This window comes from Condylura cristata, unplaced genomic scaffold, assembly GCF_000260355.1.
Source record: "Condylura cristata isolate star-nosed mole 26May11 unplaced genomic scaffold, ConCri1.0 scaffold00012, whole genome shotgun sequence".
Taxonomy (NCBI): Eukaryota; Metazoa; Chordata; class Mammalia; order Eulipotyphla; family Talpidae; genus Condylura; species Condylura cristata.
Window position 1 is genome coordinate 35898276 of NW_004567113.1, and position 18031 is coordinate 35916306.

General features: G+C 38.5%; 1 protein-coding gene across 2 annotated transcripts in view; it reads left to right on the forward strand.

Annotated features, from left to right (window-relative positions):
* Positions 1–18031, forward strand: part of ATP8A1 (ATPase, aminophospholipid transporter (APLT), class I, type 8A, member 1) — a 207502-nt gene that overhangs the window by 175099 nt on the left and 14372 nt on the right. For both annotated transcript variants that reach the window (XM_004681324.2, XM_004681323.2), the window contains exons 32-33: positions 334–390; positions 1506–1613. In XM_004681324.2, coding sequence (XP_004681381.2) covers positions 334–390; positions 1506–1613 — 165 coding nt within the window. The remainder of the gene's footprint in view (positions 1–333; positions 391–1505; positions 1614–18031) is intronic.

Sequence of the window (18031 nt, forward strand, 5' to 3'; positions counted from 1 at the left end):
TACATGCCAGCCCTTAGTGTTGAAAGTAGGTCAGGGGACTAGAACTGAGAGATACCTTTCTCGAATCAGAGTTAGTCACCCTGGAAACCAACCCCATCTTCAGGTATTTTCCAGAAGTTACCTAGGTTAATACTAGTTATACCTTTATCTATTACACCAGTTAGGCAAATTGTAAGATTTGGGGAGATGTGAGCCAGGAACTGTGAATAAAGACAAAATGTGTATGAGAAATATATATACAGTCATTTAAATGACCAAATATATATATTATATAAAACAAAATATGAGCTATCATATTTATGACATAAAATAAATATTTTCCCTCTCTTTTAGTTTGTGGTAATAACTGTGTGTCTGAAAGCTGGACTGGAGACATCATATTGGACATGGGTAAGAGTATCTCTAATCATCACTTACTAAATTTACTTCTATATTCTCACTAGTGGGGAATCATTCTAAATTTATTCCTGTACCCTAGCTCCACAGGTTGTTTATTGAGGGAGGTCAGGGGTGGGGTGGGGGAAGCTGAAGACTCTAGTTTGTAAGACTGAGTATAATAAAGTAAATTTATTTACCATAACACTTCTCATGGAGTTTATTATACTACTGTGTTTTGTGGATACCCCAAGAAGAGGTAGGGAGGCTTCAACTTCTTGACTAGCAATCATTTCTTAGTAGAGTGTGTCACAAAACTGGAATTCAGCAGAAAATCCATTCAGAAATAATTCTGAAAACCATTATGAGTGGAAAATTGATCCTCAGACAATTGTAAATAGCCAAACTGAATAACAGAAGTTTCCTTTTAGATACATTGCTTTTGAAGCATATTTGCATCTAGAAATGAGACCTACTGAACATAAAGAAATGCAAGTTTGCTAATTATAGGAAGTGCTAGCACAGGAAATTTGGATTGGACAGCCATTGACATACAAATAGTATTTTTAAAGTGTCTAATATCTTTCAATAAGAACTTACAGAGCAAAAATGAAGAAGCTTAAAGATGGTAGGGGTTAAAAATGTTAGCATAAAAGGAGCAAACCACCAAAGCAGATGGCACAGGAACATCTCTAACTGCCCAAACCACAAACATCAGGGCTATTGTAGAAGAGATTAGCACTTAATGAGAGAGAAAGCTAAAATACACACACAATTATGGTTGACCCTTGAACAACAAAAGTTTGAAGTACACGGGTTCATGTAACGTGAATTTTTTTTCAATCCAGGGCTCTACTTTCACAGATTCACCAACCACAAATGCCAGTTGGTTGAATCCACACATGTGGAAGCAAGTATAAGCAGCACTGACTATAGGTTATATATGGATTTTTCACATATTGGGGTTAACCCTCAACACCCGACATTAGGATCAACTGTATTTGGAAATTCCTATCGATAACATTTTATTGATGTAATTAAAAATAAATAAGGGAATTTGTGAAAGCTGCATTTGTGTTCATGGGCTTATTCTACCCACAAGTTGTTTGACTCCAGTTTTCTCCCTTCAGTTCAGCCACATAGCGATCTGGGGCAGCATCATACTCTGGGTGGTGTTCTTTGGAATCTACTCATCTCTGTGGCCTGCTGTTCCAATGGCTCCTGACATGTCAGGAGAGGTAATGTGTTCTAATATATTTTGATCCAAAATCTTAGCAATTGGTATTCATTAATAAATCTAAGTCATTTGACTTTGTTTTATATTAAAATGGTATCTAACAATTTAAAAGCTCTTTTTGAGTTCCACATTGTAAGTGATCAATATTAAGAGAATATTTTAAACTTGGGCATTTTATGTCTTAAATCTGACTTATTCTTTCATAAACATAGCAGGGACAATAAAATATGTTGTCAAGAGCTTGAATCATGTTAAGTATATCCTTTAGAAGATGCCATTTTAAAATTAGACCGTAAATCCATAAATACATTTTGGGTAAGTGATTGGGGGAAATGGCGTACTTATATCTTGGGAACAGTCTACCATTTCTTCTGTTATCTCTTACTCTAAAGAAAATCTACCTTCAATGAGATTAAATGCACTTTTAGAGTTGGATAATGACATCAGTTTGGTTTTCATTTTGAAAGAGTATCTGACATTTCATCCTTATCATAGTCTATTTTCAATGCTGTCTTTCAGTTTCCCCTTACACTGGTAGGAATTGAGTTATTAGGTGTTCGTGGGAGAGAGTCACGAGATCTCCTTTCTTTCAGAAGAGATTCCAGCAGTAGGAGGGTTTATGATTTCAATTGCAGGAAATTTGACATAAAATGTATAAAAGAAAATGTGGAAAACATTTCAGGATTTCCTGTGACCTCACAGTAACTTGCAAATCAAGGGTAATGTGAGCTCCGTTACAGTACATTGTTATCCCCAGTCACAGGAAACCTTCCAGTGGTTTCCATGTATTTGTTGCCCCTAAGTACTGCCTGAGTACCTTTCACTTTTGACAGTCTGGTTTATAGATCATTTTCATGAAATTTTATCCGACAGCATCCTGCTTTTTATAAATTAGCAGAATGCAGGCCCATTTAAAAAAATTTTTTGTGGTTAAATTTATTAAAGCAAGGCATTATATAGTATTACAGCAAAACCAGACACATCAAGAAGCAGGTACTTCTCCCTCCAAAAGTGAAGCCTTCTTTTGAAACATGTATTGTGAACTCTAGAAAATGTACAGCATGTATTCTGAGAACAGAGAAAGCTGTGATTGTGTCTCCTTCTTACCTTGGTATCTGAGTCCTTTTTTCTTGGAGAAATGAAATCAATGAGTATGGATGTCTGGGGATGCCCCTTGGAAAACCCAGTTCTTCTCTGTGTTTTTATATGAGATGCTCTTTCTAATTGTACCTGACTTTTACCTAAATCAATTCAAAATTAATATATTTTTATTAGACCATGTTTTATCTCATTTCTAAGTGTTGTATCTTCAAAATGACTGACACAAAGGATTTTGAGTTCTACATATTTTAAGCAACAACTGTAGCTAATAACTTTGATGACAAGAACAGAGTTTTTGACCACTTGTAGGACAAGTGTGAAGTTGGACTGGCTTTTGGCCAACCAGATATAACTTTGCCCGTGCCTGTAGAATTCCCAGTATTACCCAGACACAAAATTTAATATCATCTCTTGAGACATGCGGTGTTGCTGTGTTTAATTCAAAGTGAAATGGATGTCAGTACTCCATCATGTTTCTGTACAATTTTTATATAATGGAAAGTGCTAACAGCAGTTCTTTACCATGTTGTTTTATTACTACTGATACTTTAAATATAATGTATCTGGTGTGCCACTGAAAATCTGAAAGGAGATTAACTCAGGTGTAGGCTTTACTAATTGTACAAAATATAAATCCGGTAAATTTATTGAAAGGAAAGAGTAATACTATAAATTTATGGTGTACTGGAGTGCCTATAAGGCATTTTGATGTGGTGTGTGTGAGAGAGACAAAGCAAGAATGTGCCTCAGAGTAACTCCAAAACAAGAGAATAACAAGAATTCCATTCAAACTCTCAAGAACGAATAGTATACATTTACTGTTAACTGGTCATTAATACAACCGTTACTCAATTTTTGGAACTATCCATGATGGGTAGGTAGAAGGTTAGGTAGAGAACTAGAGGTATAGTGCCAAGGAGAGAGTCATAGCTTTTATCATTATAATCCTGTTAATTTCAAACAGAAGTAACTGCCCTTCAGTTTACATTTTTTTCTAATCTTAAAATTCTGCATTACAATCAAGAGTACAGCCAAATACCTACAAGCACGCACATACGTATACACATACATGAAAAATTTATGTGCCAGAATTTTATCTGTATTATACAGAATTGGTCAACCATCTTGAATAAAATTTACTTACTCACCTGTTAATTTTCATAGCCATTTACCACCATAACGTATATTACATATATATTACGGGTTACACATTATCATGTATTATTATAAATACCAGGTTACATATAAGTATTAGCATTCCCTGTTTTACATAAGACTGTTCACAGGTTTTGTGGGGTGGTGTGTACGTAATTTTCTCTCATCACCACTAAGAGAGTGGTAAGTGTCTAATCCAAACACTTGAATTCCAGTCCTTTCCTGTATCGATTTGGTAACAGTCCCAACTTCCAAAACTAAGTGATTAATAAAATATTATTATTTTACTTGGATCAGAACTGAGTGTGAAATCACAGTGCATAATTGTTTCAATGTTCACACACATCAGCTCTACGAAGTATCAAGCAATTTGGAGGTCAGGTTAGTTTCCATTAGTAAATATGGTTCAACTAACTTTGAGTCAGATGCTCTCTAAACAAGTCAAATAGGGAGAGGTTTTGAATGAGGGAATTAATTATAGTTAATTCTGTTCCACAGAAGAAAAGAAACTTCCATGGCATGGAGAATGTAAATAGTTGGAGAGAAGAGAAAATCCCTTTTCTATTTTCTTGACAGCATCACCTCCTCATTTCTTCTCTCTGATACATTTCAGTGGTCCTGTTCTACTGGTTGTCAGAAAATCATGGCATACTTTTTCTGTGGTTTTCGAGCAAAAGTGCATCATGATTTCCCACCAATCTGTCTCCCTCACCTAAGCCATAATAATCAATCCAGAATATTTAAACAATTTCTTGAGGCTCTACTGCCTCTTCATTCCTTTACCCATTCACACCAATAGAACAGTGTCAGGCTTCTATTTCCCCACAATTAAGTGTTAAGTAGGTGATCATTAAGTAAATCTGTTTGCTTGCTTGCTTGTTTTGAGCAAATAAGAAGCAATGGTGTAAAGGTGTTAAGGGTGAAATTCAGCTCAATAAAAACATTTCCCTAACCATCTTGTAATCCTCAATGTGGAGATTTCCTTCAGCAGGACAGGATTTCACTAACCCTTCTTTGTTGGTCACTGGTTAGCTGGTTGCTATGATGCTACTTAAGCAGAACCCCATTTGGCTATACCCACTAGGTAGCCTTTCAACTACTAAAACTGGGGTCCCCTGTATGCTTCTCTTTCTGTGTTCTTTCCAGAGGGTCATCTTAAATGTTGAAAGAGTACAGACTCTGTTCCACTCTAGTTCACAGGACCTCAGGGTGCAAATGATACACAAATTAAGCAACTGACAGATGCATGTCTTAAGCTTCTATGTTCAACTGGACTATAGTTGCGCATAGATCAGGATTTCATAGTTACTTCCAGTTTACATTACTGGTTCATCTTTGCAGTCCCATCTGAAGACTGAGCCATTTCTCTCAATTTGTTGAAAGAAAATACCTGGTTGTATCAAATGGGATTGGGGAGAACAGAGGGTACCAACATTTATTGTATATCTACTATGTTCCCACACTATGGATTTCTTTGTGGGTTTTGTTGTTTGTTTTATTATATGTGCATATCACAAAGCTTTGTGGTAAACATAACAATAGCAAGTGACCGAGAGAATTGATCCCAGATGTAACTTTTCTAATTTCTGGAGTTTTCACGAACATCCTGAGGAGCTAAGAACTTTTTCTTTGGAGCCCATTGTTATTCCTTCTTCCACTTTCCTAGCATTTCATAGATTGCCCTGATTTATCTGATGTTTCCCAGGATATATACCTGTGGTCATGACCAGTTTATTTAAGTTAGCCAGATACAGGTATTCCATCTCTTTTTAAAAGTGTTCAGATTTTTTTTTTAAAGATTTATTTATTCATTTGTACAGAACTGGGGTACAGGCCAGAGATGCGGAGGGTGAGAGAATTCACCAGAGACAGAGTGGGGAGCAGAACAGGCAGATTGACAAAGTACACTGCTGAGGGGAGCAGTGGGCGGATCAGGAAGGGTCTGCCGCACCATGTGGTCACCTCTGGGGCAGGCAGGGATCGAACTCATGCAGAAGTGGCTTTAGCTTCTCAGTGCTGTGATTTAACCCGCTGCGCCACCAGGGAGGGCCAAAAGTGTCCAAATTTTTATTCCCACTTTCCAACACCCGCCTAACTCACTGAATCCCATTTATAAACATTCTATCCCATTTCATATCCTAGCCTCTTACCAGTAATATTAATAAAAACAACACCCATCTCATTGTTTAAAAAAAAAATTCATTAAATTGGGAACCAAATCCTCTCACATCATTAGAAAACATGCAGTTACAAGGCAGAAGACAATTGGATCTCATTTACTAAGGATCAGTCATTGCTCCAGCACTTTCTATGTCTTTGCTGATTTGACAATGAAAGCAATAGCAACACTTCAAGATGGTTCCTATTACACATTTCACAGAAAGAGTAGTTAAGTAATTTTCTCAAGATCACACAGCTTGTGTCTGAGCTACAGTTAAAATTCCTTTGCCACTATACAGCCTATTCTCTGTTCCTTTTCCATTTCTTCTCTGGCTTTTCATTCACTTCTCTCTACAAAGGCTGTTCTCGTAACTTTTAGTGTCAGCGCCACCCAAATCCTTACTTCCCCTGGTAAACTAAGCAAGCCTCCATCTACATGTATGTCAGTTGCTGCCTCCAGCTACACTCAACTGCCTGTGTCACTGACCAGGGGTTCTTTTCACACCCTGAAATAGGTTCTTACCCCCTTACATCAGCACATTCAACATGCCTGGAATTATCAGGATTCATTTCCCAAATATCTCAGAGTTCAGTGCAGACTCGGTTACTCTACCCTCCACCAGAGTAGGTTGCTATCAGTTGGTGGGCAGGGTATTCCCATTGGTGAAACAGTCTTCCCTATAGTTGTACACTTTGTTTAAAGATTCCACTTCTCTGCCCACAGTAATAATTCAAATGATAGTGATTAACAAGTATCTTGATATCCCCAAAATGACTGCAATATTCTCAGTCTTAAAAAGAGAATGATGGCCCTCCCTGGTGGCGCAGCGGGTTAAAGCACAGCAGTAAGAAACTAAAGCCACTTCCGCATGAGTTCGATCCCCACCTGCCCCAGAGTCCACATGGCGCGGCAGTCCTCTCCTGACCCGCCCGCTGCTCCCCTCAGCAGTGTACTTCGTCGATCTGCCTGTTCTGCTCCCCACTCTGTCTCTGGTGAATCCTCTCACCCTCTGCATCTCTGGCCTGTACCCCAGTTCTCTACGAATAAATAAATAAATCTTTAAAAAAAAAAAAAGAGAGAATGATGACAGAGTGGGGGAGGGGAGAGCATTTTACTAAGGTAGAAAATATGACAAAAAATTATTTAGGAAAGGAAAATAAAGAGCAAACAGTGTGACAGCCTTGACTGTGACTTTAAATATGTTGCTGTCTTCCTTTCCTCTCACAAATATGGTTGTGATTTAAGAGGAAGACTTTTTTTCCAAACCTGACTTGTATTTTTTCACACCAGTACAACAATTTATGGGGCAAGGTAGGCCCTGGGGAGAAGTGCTGTGTTACATAAACATATGCTGGCCTGCTTTTCCAACTGATTTAGATGATGTTACTGGGTATTTTTTGAATTTCCAGAGCAAAATATTTTAGCCACTCTGATTAGTACACCAGATTAAAAAATAAAAAGCTACATCAAGGTTATTTCATACCACTATTAATACCAGAAGCTTACTATCGGCAAAACTTTTAAATTTATCCTGGCATTGCAAATACGCATTGCAAAGTCCTCCTCAGCGCCATCTGGTTCTGCTCTCCCTGGCCTCAGGGATCTATAAAACTACTGAAGGAAATTGAAGTTAAGGAACGAGCATGTGTTTTACAGAATTTCAGATCTCTTGATTGAGGTTTGTAAAGTCTCTCTGAAAACAATAAAAATCTTTGTTGAACCCTTTGGTGTCACCCCCATAGGAAAGGTATTAATAAACTACATTAGTGATATGATTTTCCCAAGTTGTGTCGTTGCCCATTTTACCAACATAATAAATTACTTTACATATAAGGAATTTCCTGGTTAAAATCGTCCTTATTCATCTCTCAGGTTTTAATTACCTAGATAGCATGTAATCATTTATTGGTCACGAGACCAGCCCTTGTAAATAGAGTGGGACAGTGTTACCATACAAAGGAGTTTCACCCAAATTTACTGTGTTCAGCCAAAAAGCCTGGAGGGAACTCTGACCCTAAACTCTGTCAGATGTTTTTCGGTGAGCCAACCAGTGGTCATGGGCCCATCTGGCAAAACACGCCATTGGTCACCGTCCCCCTTCCCTGGCAGTGAGAAGGGAGTGGACCTTCATAGTCCTCAAGGCAGCGGGCCCCCTTGCCACTTCTAAGCCTACGTGATACAGAGACGCCTGTGTGGAAACATTGAGGAGGAAAAACAGGCATGCCTATGACAAAGGTAATGGCAAATCAAGACATTTGCACACATTTAAAGTTAGAGCTCTCTTTAGTCACTATAGGAGTTGGCTTTTCTTGCTCATTTTTGTAAATACAGCTTCTTTTCTATGATACAGAGCAAATAAACACAGCGCATTACTTCTGGAAGCCAGGCTTTGCACTAGGTACTTCAGGATGCAGAGGTGAATAGCACTTACCCTCATCCCTAAGCATCTTGTTGCCTAGTGATGGGGGCTGATGTCATAAATGCAAAAGACACTGTGGTGTCCCCAAAGTGCCATGGTTATTTTGCAGGGCATGAAAACTGAATGAAGTGTACTCTTAGTATGGCAGAGCTTTGACTGTTCTCCTGTAAAGCCAGTTCCTTCATGTTGATTACTTAGTAGGTTCTGGGTCCTGGGCCTAGATTTATACAGAATTGCCATCATTATTCAGGTTGAGGGGACTAGAGAGTGGGAAAGACAAGCCATTAATTTATCAGTTAACAAATAACTAAATGATGAATGATTAGAGATGATTTCAAAAACTGATCATTGACCGGAAGAAAACGGGGTGATATAATATTACATGGACTATAATGCATGTTCCTGGAAGGTCTTTTGGAAGGACAGCTAAAGTGAAACTCAAATGATACAGGGATACCTGTCATGTGAAGAAGAGCATTTTAGGGCTTAAAGAACAGCAGGTGCCCACTCTCTGGGGCAGGAGTAAGCCTGGGAGTTTCAAAGAATGAAACGGCTGGTATGGTTAGGGCAGAGAGAATCAGGAAGAGTATGTTATACGGGATCATAAAACTAGACATAGGGCCTATGACCCCTCCACTTTCAACATTTTAGCTCATAAAGCCAAGAAAACTTGTTCTTGGATTGTATCATAAATGCTCATAAGAGAAATCACAGATGTCACTGCCCTATCTGCCACAATAGAGCTCATAGTTGGACGTAATATATATATTTCATGTTATCATGATTTAGCAAGATAGAGAGACCTTCAGTGAATGTTTAAAAGCTGCTTCCAAGTTATCACCTAGACTCCTAATATGCATCATCCAAATCAAATTATGTAATGCCATATTTGTTTTTAAAAAATTACAGATTCAACAAGATAGAAACTTATTCCTCTGTTATGTGAAAGAACTCTGGTAGAGACAGGGAATCTAGAACTGGTGTGGCAGCTGCACGGCCATCAAGGATAAAGCTGCCAACTTTGGCATACGTCCTGATAGCCCAAAATGGCAGCAGAAGCTGCAGTCATTTTAACAACATTTCAACCAGCAAGAAAGGAAAGGATGATTAATCTTCTCTTTGAGTCATTTTCCCTGTCATTGACATTTTCACTTTCATCGCATTGTCCAAAATCTAGTTATGTATCCATACCAGGCTGTAACAACCAGAGGGAACATATGTCTTAGTTCATGGACAAAATAGCCAGTCAGGGATCAAGTGCATCTGTGAAGAGACAAGATATATGGGGGGCAGGGAAGGGCAGTTAAAAGTTTCTGTTACAGGCCCTCCCTGGTGGCGCAGTGGGTTAAAACACAGCACTGAGAATCTAAAGCCACTTCCGCATGAGTTCGATCCCCACCTGCCCCAGAGGTGACCACATGGCGTGGCAGACCTCTCCTGACCCACCCGCTGCTTCCCTCAGCAGTGTACTTCGTCGATCTGCCTGTTCTGCTCCCCACTCTGTCTCTGGTGAATCCTCTCACCCTCCTCATCTCTGGCCGTTACCCCAGTTCTGTATGAATAAATAAATAAATCTTTAAAAAAAAAAGTTTCTGTTACAAAAGTCAAAAATATAGTATATCAACACATTGTACACCTTAAATTTACATAATTTTATATGTCAACATCTCAAAAAATGAGTCATTTTAAAAAGAAAAATATTTCCCTACAATCTGAAACAAGTCATTATGCAACACAGGGTTGCAAGTAGTCAAACAATCAATGCTTTATGAGAAATTTTTAAAGGATAAAATGCAAAACCATCACAAAATTATAAACACCTTTAAGAATAACAAGTGAACACATTAAGTGTTGAAATAATGTACCCTATCTTATACAACTTATCCAGTGACATCATAAAATTTCAAAATTCTTTTTCTCATAATAAAAACAGTATTTTGTTACTATTTTTGTCCTCATTTTTTGGTACTTTTAAGTATTTTAAATAGAACAGCAAAGAAGATCAAAATAAAGCAAACCAAAACAAATTCTGTTCTTAATTATTTTTACTGTTCTGGGAATTATATCCCTAGAAAATAAAGTTTTGGAGCCATGCATTTTCTAGTGCTAGTGATTCCTTTTTAAGTGACTACTTTCTTTGGCATTTTTAGTCAAGATTGACATATAGTCAAACGTGCTGTCTTTTTAGAGCAAGTTAACTCCTGCTTGATTCAATTTCCAACTAGCTCTTCCTCCTGTTCCTCTTACTATCTTTCTTAATCTTCTTCTCATCACTCCTTTTGCCGGGTAAAGATAACAAAAGTTATTTCTTGCATCATATGGCCAACTGAATATTGTTTCTGAGTTCCACAAGGAGATCACCCTCCTTCAGTTTCTTACCGCAATCCTTAAGAGGGAAAAGCAGATCACTGTTGTGAACAGGTATCTAATTTGCTTATTTTGTAAGATGTTCTTTGTTTGGAACAATTTGCATACTTTCTTAGATTTTTTGTTTGTTTGTGATTATCCAAGCCAAGTGTTTTCTTTGTCTCTGAGTAATCAAGAGCTTCTGGGAATAATTGCAAACATATTGGAGTTTATCCGGAACACCCTTCTCCTTAGTTATTTTCTGGGTGTTCTGCCCTGTCTATTTTTATGGAGAAAGTAATAATTCATCCTGTGTAAGAATATAATTCAACTGAGATTTATGAACTGCCTGGTGTCCAGGAGAAAGGGTGAAAGGCCGGCATGGGTGTGGGTTGGCCACAGGTGCCTCCCCAGAGAGATGAGCAAAGCCCTGAAGTTGGGTGAGCAGGACCACCACTACCTGGAGGGAGTGACTTGCACATGGAGAAATAAAGACCAGAGTGCTGAAACAGAATGAGAAGCGAGTGAGTAACAAAAGACTGAGAGGTGGGACGAATCAGCCAGGCCTGAAGATCATTGAAGACTGGATTTTGGTCTTCGGGTCAAGGAGGGTTGTGCAAAAGAGTCACAACTCAGCTTTTTAAGCAATTGCTAGGAGTGCTCTTTTGAAAACAGGTTAAAGGAGTGATAGGAAAAAGCCAGACAATGTTGGAGGAATCAGACAAGAGCTGAAGGAGCTTGAACTAGGTGCAGGGCTGAGAATGGGTTGAGTCAGGATTGGGGGGAGTGGGGTGGTAAGTTTTGCCTTAGAATCTTTTTAGTTTAATACACAAAACTCACTGTTTTTCATTTTAGTCAATTTTGGGTATACAGATCAGTGATATTAATGCATTTCGTGTTGGTCATCTGTTACCACTGTCCATCTCCAGAATGTCTTCATCTTACCAGACAGAAACTGTACCTCTGAGGTTACTCCTTATCCCCACTAGCCCCCAGCCCCTCACAAACTTGCTGTATTTTCTGCTTCTAAATGTGACCATTCTAATCACCTTATATAAGTAGAATCATATATTGTTTGTCCTTTTATGTCTGGTTAATTTCATTCAGCAGAATGTCTTCAGCATTCAACTGTTGTTGTAGAGTTTCATTCCATTTGCAGACTAAGTGACAACCCATTATATTTAAACCACCTTTCATTTATCCACTGATGATGATGTTTTCCACCTTTCGCCTACTCTAATTAGTGCTGCTGTGAATATTGGATGTGGGGTTGTTTCGTTTTTTTGGTTTTTGTTGTTTTGTTTTGTTTTGTTTTGTTTTGTTTTGTTTTGTTTTGTTTTTAAGTGGAACAGATCAAACTTTCAGTAGATTAGATGTGCAGATTGAGAGAAAAGAGGGAAGCACAGATGACTCTGAAGTGTTTTTTGCCAGAGCAGCTAGAAGGATAAAATGTGTATTTTATGAGATGGGGAGACTAGATTCTATATTTTGTTTCTTTTTATTTAACAAAGCAAAGTATTCCTGTTTGTAGCTAATCAAAATATAAGTTAATACTAGTAAAGATTATTTACTGTAATATAGGAAAAAAAAATGCTGTTTATTTTAATTGTCACGCTTTCCCAGGATTCATCAAAATAGTTTTGTTGATTCAGACAGCGGCAGCAGACTAGTTTAATATACTTAGCTTTTACTGCATGGCCATGCTTACTTAGCTTTTTTAACCATAAAGACAACCTACATTGGAACAGGGTGGCTAGGGACCTAGATCAACCTCTTCTCCCCTCTCCCCAAATCACATATACACCTAGCTATAATTGCCCCCAAGATAACTACACCAGAGCACAAGAAAACCACACAAACTGTAACTGTCATGTCTCAGGAACTGAGTCCCAAGGCTCTCTAGTGTTTTGTGACCTTTAATCTCTCCAAATGTTAGGTTGGAAGAACCTATTTATTTGGTTATTTATTAAACACCTGCTTGGGGTGTAAGCACTTTGGTTGTGAGAATTCTTTAAGATAAATTTCTTCCTCTTACAGAGATTACAGTGTAACAAAAGCCAAAAAGGAGCAAGTAGAAAATGGGTGGTCCACACCACCAAGATGGAAACCCAAATAGAATTAGCTAACCCAAGTCCAAGGAAGGGAGTGACATCTGAGGTGAAAACTGAGGAGCAAACAGGAGTCACATTTGCAAGGACCACAGAGGATAGCGAGCGGACACGTTCCAACACCTAAAAGACATTGTGTAGCTGGAAATAGACACTGGCTTGAGAGGTCTGGGGAAGCAATCAAAAGTCAGGTAGAAAGACTCTTGAAATGATGTTAAGAAATTTTGTACTCTAGCCTGAAGGTAGTATGACAATACTGAAAGCATTTTACCCAAGAACTGCTCTAATTTGTTTTGAAAATATACTTCTGGCTGTCATGTAGAGAATGGCTAGTAGCAGAGCAAGACGAGTCAGTAAATCCAACTAGCAGGTTACTAGGAGGATATAACAGTGGTACTAAGTTTGGCAAAAATAGGTCCAAAGATACTGAAGCACAACAGAAACTGGTGATATATTAGATGGGACATAGAGAGCCAACCGCACCCCAGATTGCTGGCTTATGCTATTGGCTGTAGGTGAAGCTATTCTCTGGATAGAATACACAAAGGAAGAACAGCTTTGAAGAGAAGATAGCATGTGTTCCACGTGGGATGTATTTAGTTCAAAGTGTCCACAACATTCAGGTTCAGAACTAGGGTACAAGCTAGAGTTGTGGGGAGTGAGAGACTTCACTAGCGACAGAGTGGGGAGCAGAACAGATAGATGTACTGAAATACACTGTTGGGGTGAACAGCTGGCGGATCAGGAGAAGTCTTTGCCATGTGGTATGGGTCAGCTCCCTGGCCGGGCATGGAACTCGTGCTGCAGTGGCTGCAGATACCTGCATAGTGCTGTGCTCTAACTGTTGTGCCACCAGGGAGGGCTCCTTTACCTTTCTCTTTATTCAGGATTCTTCCAGACAATGTTTTCTAGTAACTGCATCCTGTGAACAGTGTCTTCAGTAGCATGCATAAAATTCTTTCATATACACATACATTTCTATAACCAGGTAGCTAGTACCCTTATGTTATACTATTTAAAAGAACCCATGACAAATAATCCCCAAAATTAGTTGCATAGATATTAGTAAACAGTAGGTGGAGAAAAGTATTCCATGGTCAACAGATATATTTGGAAAAACTCAGTTTAAAAAAACCCTTCCGGCCATCCCTGGTGGCGCAGCGGGTTAAAGCACAGCACTAAGAAGCTAAAGCCACTTCCGCATGAGTTCGATTCCTGCCTGCCCTGGAGGTGACCACATGGCATGGCAGACCTCTCCTGACCCACCCGCTGCTCCCCTCAGCAGTGTACTTCGTCGATCTGCCTGTTCTCCCCATTCTGTCTCTGGTGAATCCTCTCGCCGCCTCTGGCCTGTACCCAAGTTCTGTATGCACAAATAAATAAATCTTAAAAAAAAAAAAAACTCTTCCATAATATTGTTTACTCTGATTTCTCAAAGCTTAAATTGCTACTCTACACTAAGATTCCCTGAGATGGTGCCTCCTGATTTGCTTTGTACCTGTGCAAGCGTTGAGCTGTGGTGTGCTTTTGGTACTGATCTGTACTAATGACCACAGATCAGATCCAGGGCTCCTAACTTGTATGCATACGCTATGCCAGATTTCAACACATAGTTGTAGAAATTGAATGATCGAATTAGAAAGAATGAATGTTTGTGTCTTTATGCACCTCCCAAATGCCTTTCCCATTGCTGGGAATTATACCGTAGTCCACACCACATGCCTGTTTCACCCTCCCCTGGCGCCCACTTGTTTAACCCTGAGCTGGTTTGGTAGCTTTTCTATGATTTAGAGCGGCTCTTTCAATTACTTGCTGCCAATTTTGTGACTACCTTCATGAGATTTTTGCCTAACTTTTGGAGCGTTAGCTCTTAGGAAGACAAATGGTCTATTTTTATAATTGGAGATTAATGCAAAATTTCATATAGTTGTGCCAGTCATTCTTCCAGTTTCTTTTTATCATTTACCTTTGAGTTCTATTTGAACATCTGGAACATCTGCAGTTGTATGAAACAGCTCCTCAAAGCATTTCTTTTATAGTTTCTTCACTGGTTTAAACCTGAAAATCCTTTAACAAAGATTTGTCTAGATGCTTCATAAACACTTCTTGGTTTGTTAATATTAACTAGTAACTCTTCTAAAATATATATTAATTTATCTTGTTGCACTTCTTCCTCCTCTCCCCCCCAAAAAAAGACACAACTATGCTCCACAACTCTCGTTGCTGAATAATTTCTCTTCCCAATTTAATATATATTTTGCCTATGCAGTCTTTAGTGATTTTTTATTTAAAAAACAAACATTATTATATCCGTTTCCTACATTAGCAAATTGAAATGAATGGCAATTTATGAGTGTTCAGTTACTTTGCTGAGTTTTGGTCTCAAGACAAACATGTATATTGACCTCACAGTAATGGAAACCTTGACATTTGTCAACTGACATACATTCAATTTGATAGTGATAAAAATTTCCTTCCTTGATGTCATGGAAGAAATCGCTAAGCAGAAGGGAAGACGAGGCTATTAAAAGAAATTTGAAAATTAAGAAAAAGTCTGTTAATCAGTGTCAATAATAAAAGCCTCCACTTTACAAACATTCTCGAGTTTCATTTTCACAATCCACATTACCACCGAGGAAGCTGAGACTCAGAAGTTATCCCTGCTCCAAGTCTGCTGTGTAGGGAGGCAGGACCAGAAGTTTCTCACCAGTGCTGCCTCAATTGAGGTCCTGGGATGTAATTCTTAGATTCCCCAAAGGACTTTCTTATTTAGATAGTCTCTGTAACCTGCAGGGGTGGGATGGGGTGCCCCACTCTGACATTATAAACCCAAAGGAAGGAATGTGCCACTGAAGCTTATGGACACATTTAAATCCTGTTTCCTGTAAGACTGAACTTAGGTTTCTGATGGTGAAGCATTCCTCTCTACTGTGAATAGCTCTCAGGTGATGCCCTCATTGCAAGTCAGAAGATAAGTCCCTATCCGTTCAAGCCCTTTGACTTGACAGAGTCCACCAGCACCAGCTCTTATTTTCTCAAAGATCCTTTCTCTGCAAGTTCACAAGGAAATTTCAGAAGAAATCCTCATTCCTCTGCAACCACTGGCGTTTACAGGCAGGGTTGGTTCATTTTTGAACCATTTGAACCCTCGTGGCCCGATGTCTGGAGCCAGCATCGCTCTGCAGAGACAAGTGGTTGTTTGTTCCCCAGGCAGGACCTGTGCCCTCTAGTTTGCTAACTTTGCAGCTCCCATCCTTTCTCAAGTCCCCCCCAAGAGCCACTTTTGTGGCAGACTCCATTTGGTTTCACAAGACCTTGAGGCGGGACGGAGGGGGCCCCTTGGCATGGCCCTCCAAGCCCCCCACATTAGGAGCAATTTGCAATCTGCCTCGGATACAAGTGAGCCCAGCCCCAAACAGGCTGCTCCTGTTCCCCATTGTCTGCAGCTTGGGCGCCTTTTCCCAGCTGACCTGCCTGTGAGAGGAGAGATGTGAAAAGTTAGAGACAAAAATGGTTTCTACAGAATGAGGGGGAGCTTTCTTGTACAGAAAGGAAGGAAATACCTCTGTGGGATTTTATTTTTCCCCCCCTCTTCATCCCAAAATACAAAGAGTCTCTCTGTCTTTAATGCGAATGTCGGCTTTAAATCTTTTAGGTTTGGATTAACTCCGCAAAAGAAAAAAAAAATCTGACAGGCTTTCAGATATGACACAGAAAAACTTTTTTCCCCTCAATTCATGTTGTTCATTTGTAAAGCCAAAGACTGGTGGACTGAATAGTGGGAGCCAGTTGCTCCTCATTCATCGTTAACATCACAATGGTCAGAATTAGCAGCCAGAGTCTCCTCCACCACTTGCCTTTTCCACCAGCGGACATTTAATACAAGGTGGCAAAGGCAAGAATAAATCTTTCTTCTCTTGCCCTCAAGTTAAAATTGATTCAAATAAAGTCAAGTAAATGAGGTATTTTCAGTTTTGTGACCTAGAATCTTGCCATACCCTCCCCCTTCAGGAGAAAAAAAAATATTGGCTTTTCTTTCTTTTACAGTTGTTACCTTACGAAAAAGCTTCCTTTACTCTAAACAAAACCTGCTGACTTGAGAGACATTTCCTATTACATAGTTATTGTTGATTTTCACTATTGAATGTGTCAGCAAACATATAGTAGATCATGTTTTGCTTATAAAGTAAAGTGACTTTTATGTGAATGTTCTTCATCCTGTTGGTGTCGGGAATATGGGTGCTATTCTCTTGAATCCACGTGGAAACATTTATTTTCTAAAATTTGTTGTTATAGCACATTTTTATTTTAAATGTGTTCAGAGCTATTTAATCCTAGACAGGGGAAAATCTTTGCTTCCTTGAAACAACAATCTATTTCAATACACTCCGTGTTAGCATAGAAAAAATTTTAAGCAGTGCTTCCTGGCCTCCAGTTGAGAGTCAAATGAATAGGTAACCTGAAACATAATATTAAAATTAGTAATATTTATATTTGATAAGGATTGATTGATTGGGGCTGAACGGTTTATGTGTGATTGTGAAACTGTAGAAATTAAGCTCATAATTTTTAATTCCTGAAATACCTGTGATTTTAAAAAGGTGGGATTCTATATTTCTGAACAATATACACTGTTAGTTGGCTACATTTTAATGGAGTTTATAGAGTTAAATAGGTACTGTAAATATACTTTTGATAAATAAGATCAAAAGAAATGGAACAAAAAAATGTTTTTGATTTAATTGCACAGCACTACTTTTAACCTCTGTGCAATCTAATTATATTACAAAGGCATATTTTTACTATAATTGCAAATAGCTAATGGAATTTATTGATTTTTAATCTTTGCAGTCCAAAAGTTCTGGTAACGCTGTTTGCCATTTAATATGAGAGAATTGATTAAAGTTATTTTTCAATACACTTTTAATTGGGTTTTAAATATTAGATATATGGCTTGATCTTAATGATAACAGCATACCACCAGAGCAGGTTATTTTGAACAAAATTCGTCATTATTAATATTATCAACCAAAAGTAATGAAATTGTTTTCATAGATACCTTAATTTGATTATGCAGTATTATGGCACATTTGAGTGATTTTTAATATGTATTATTTTTAAAAGTAAAG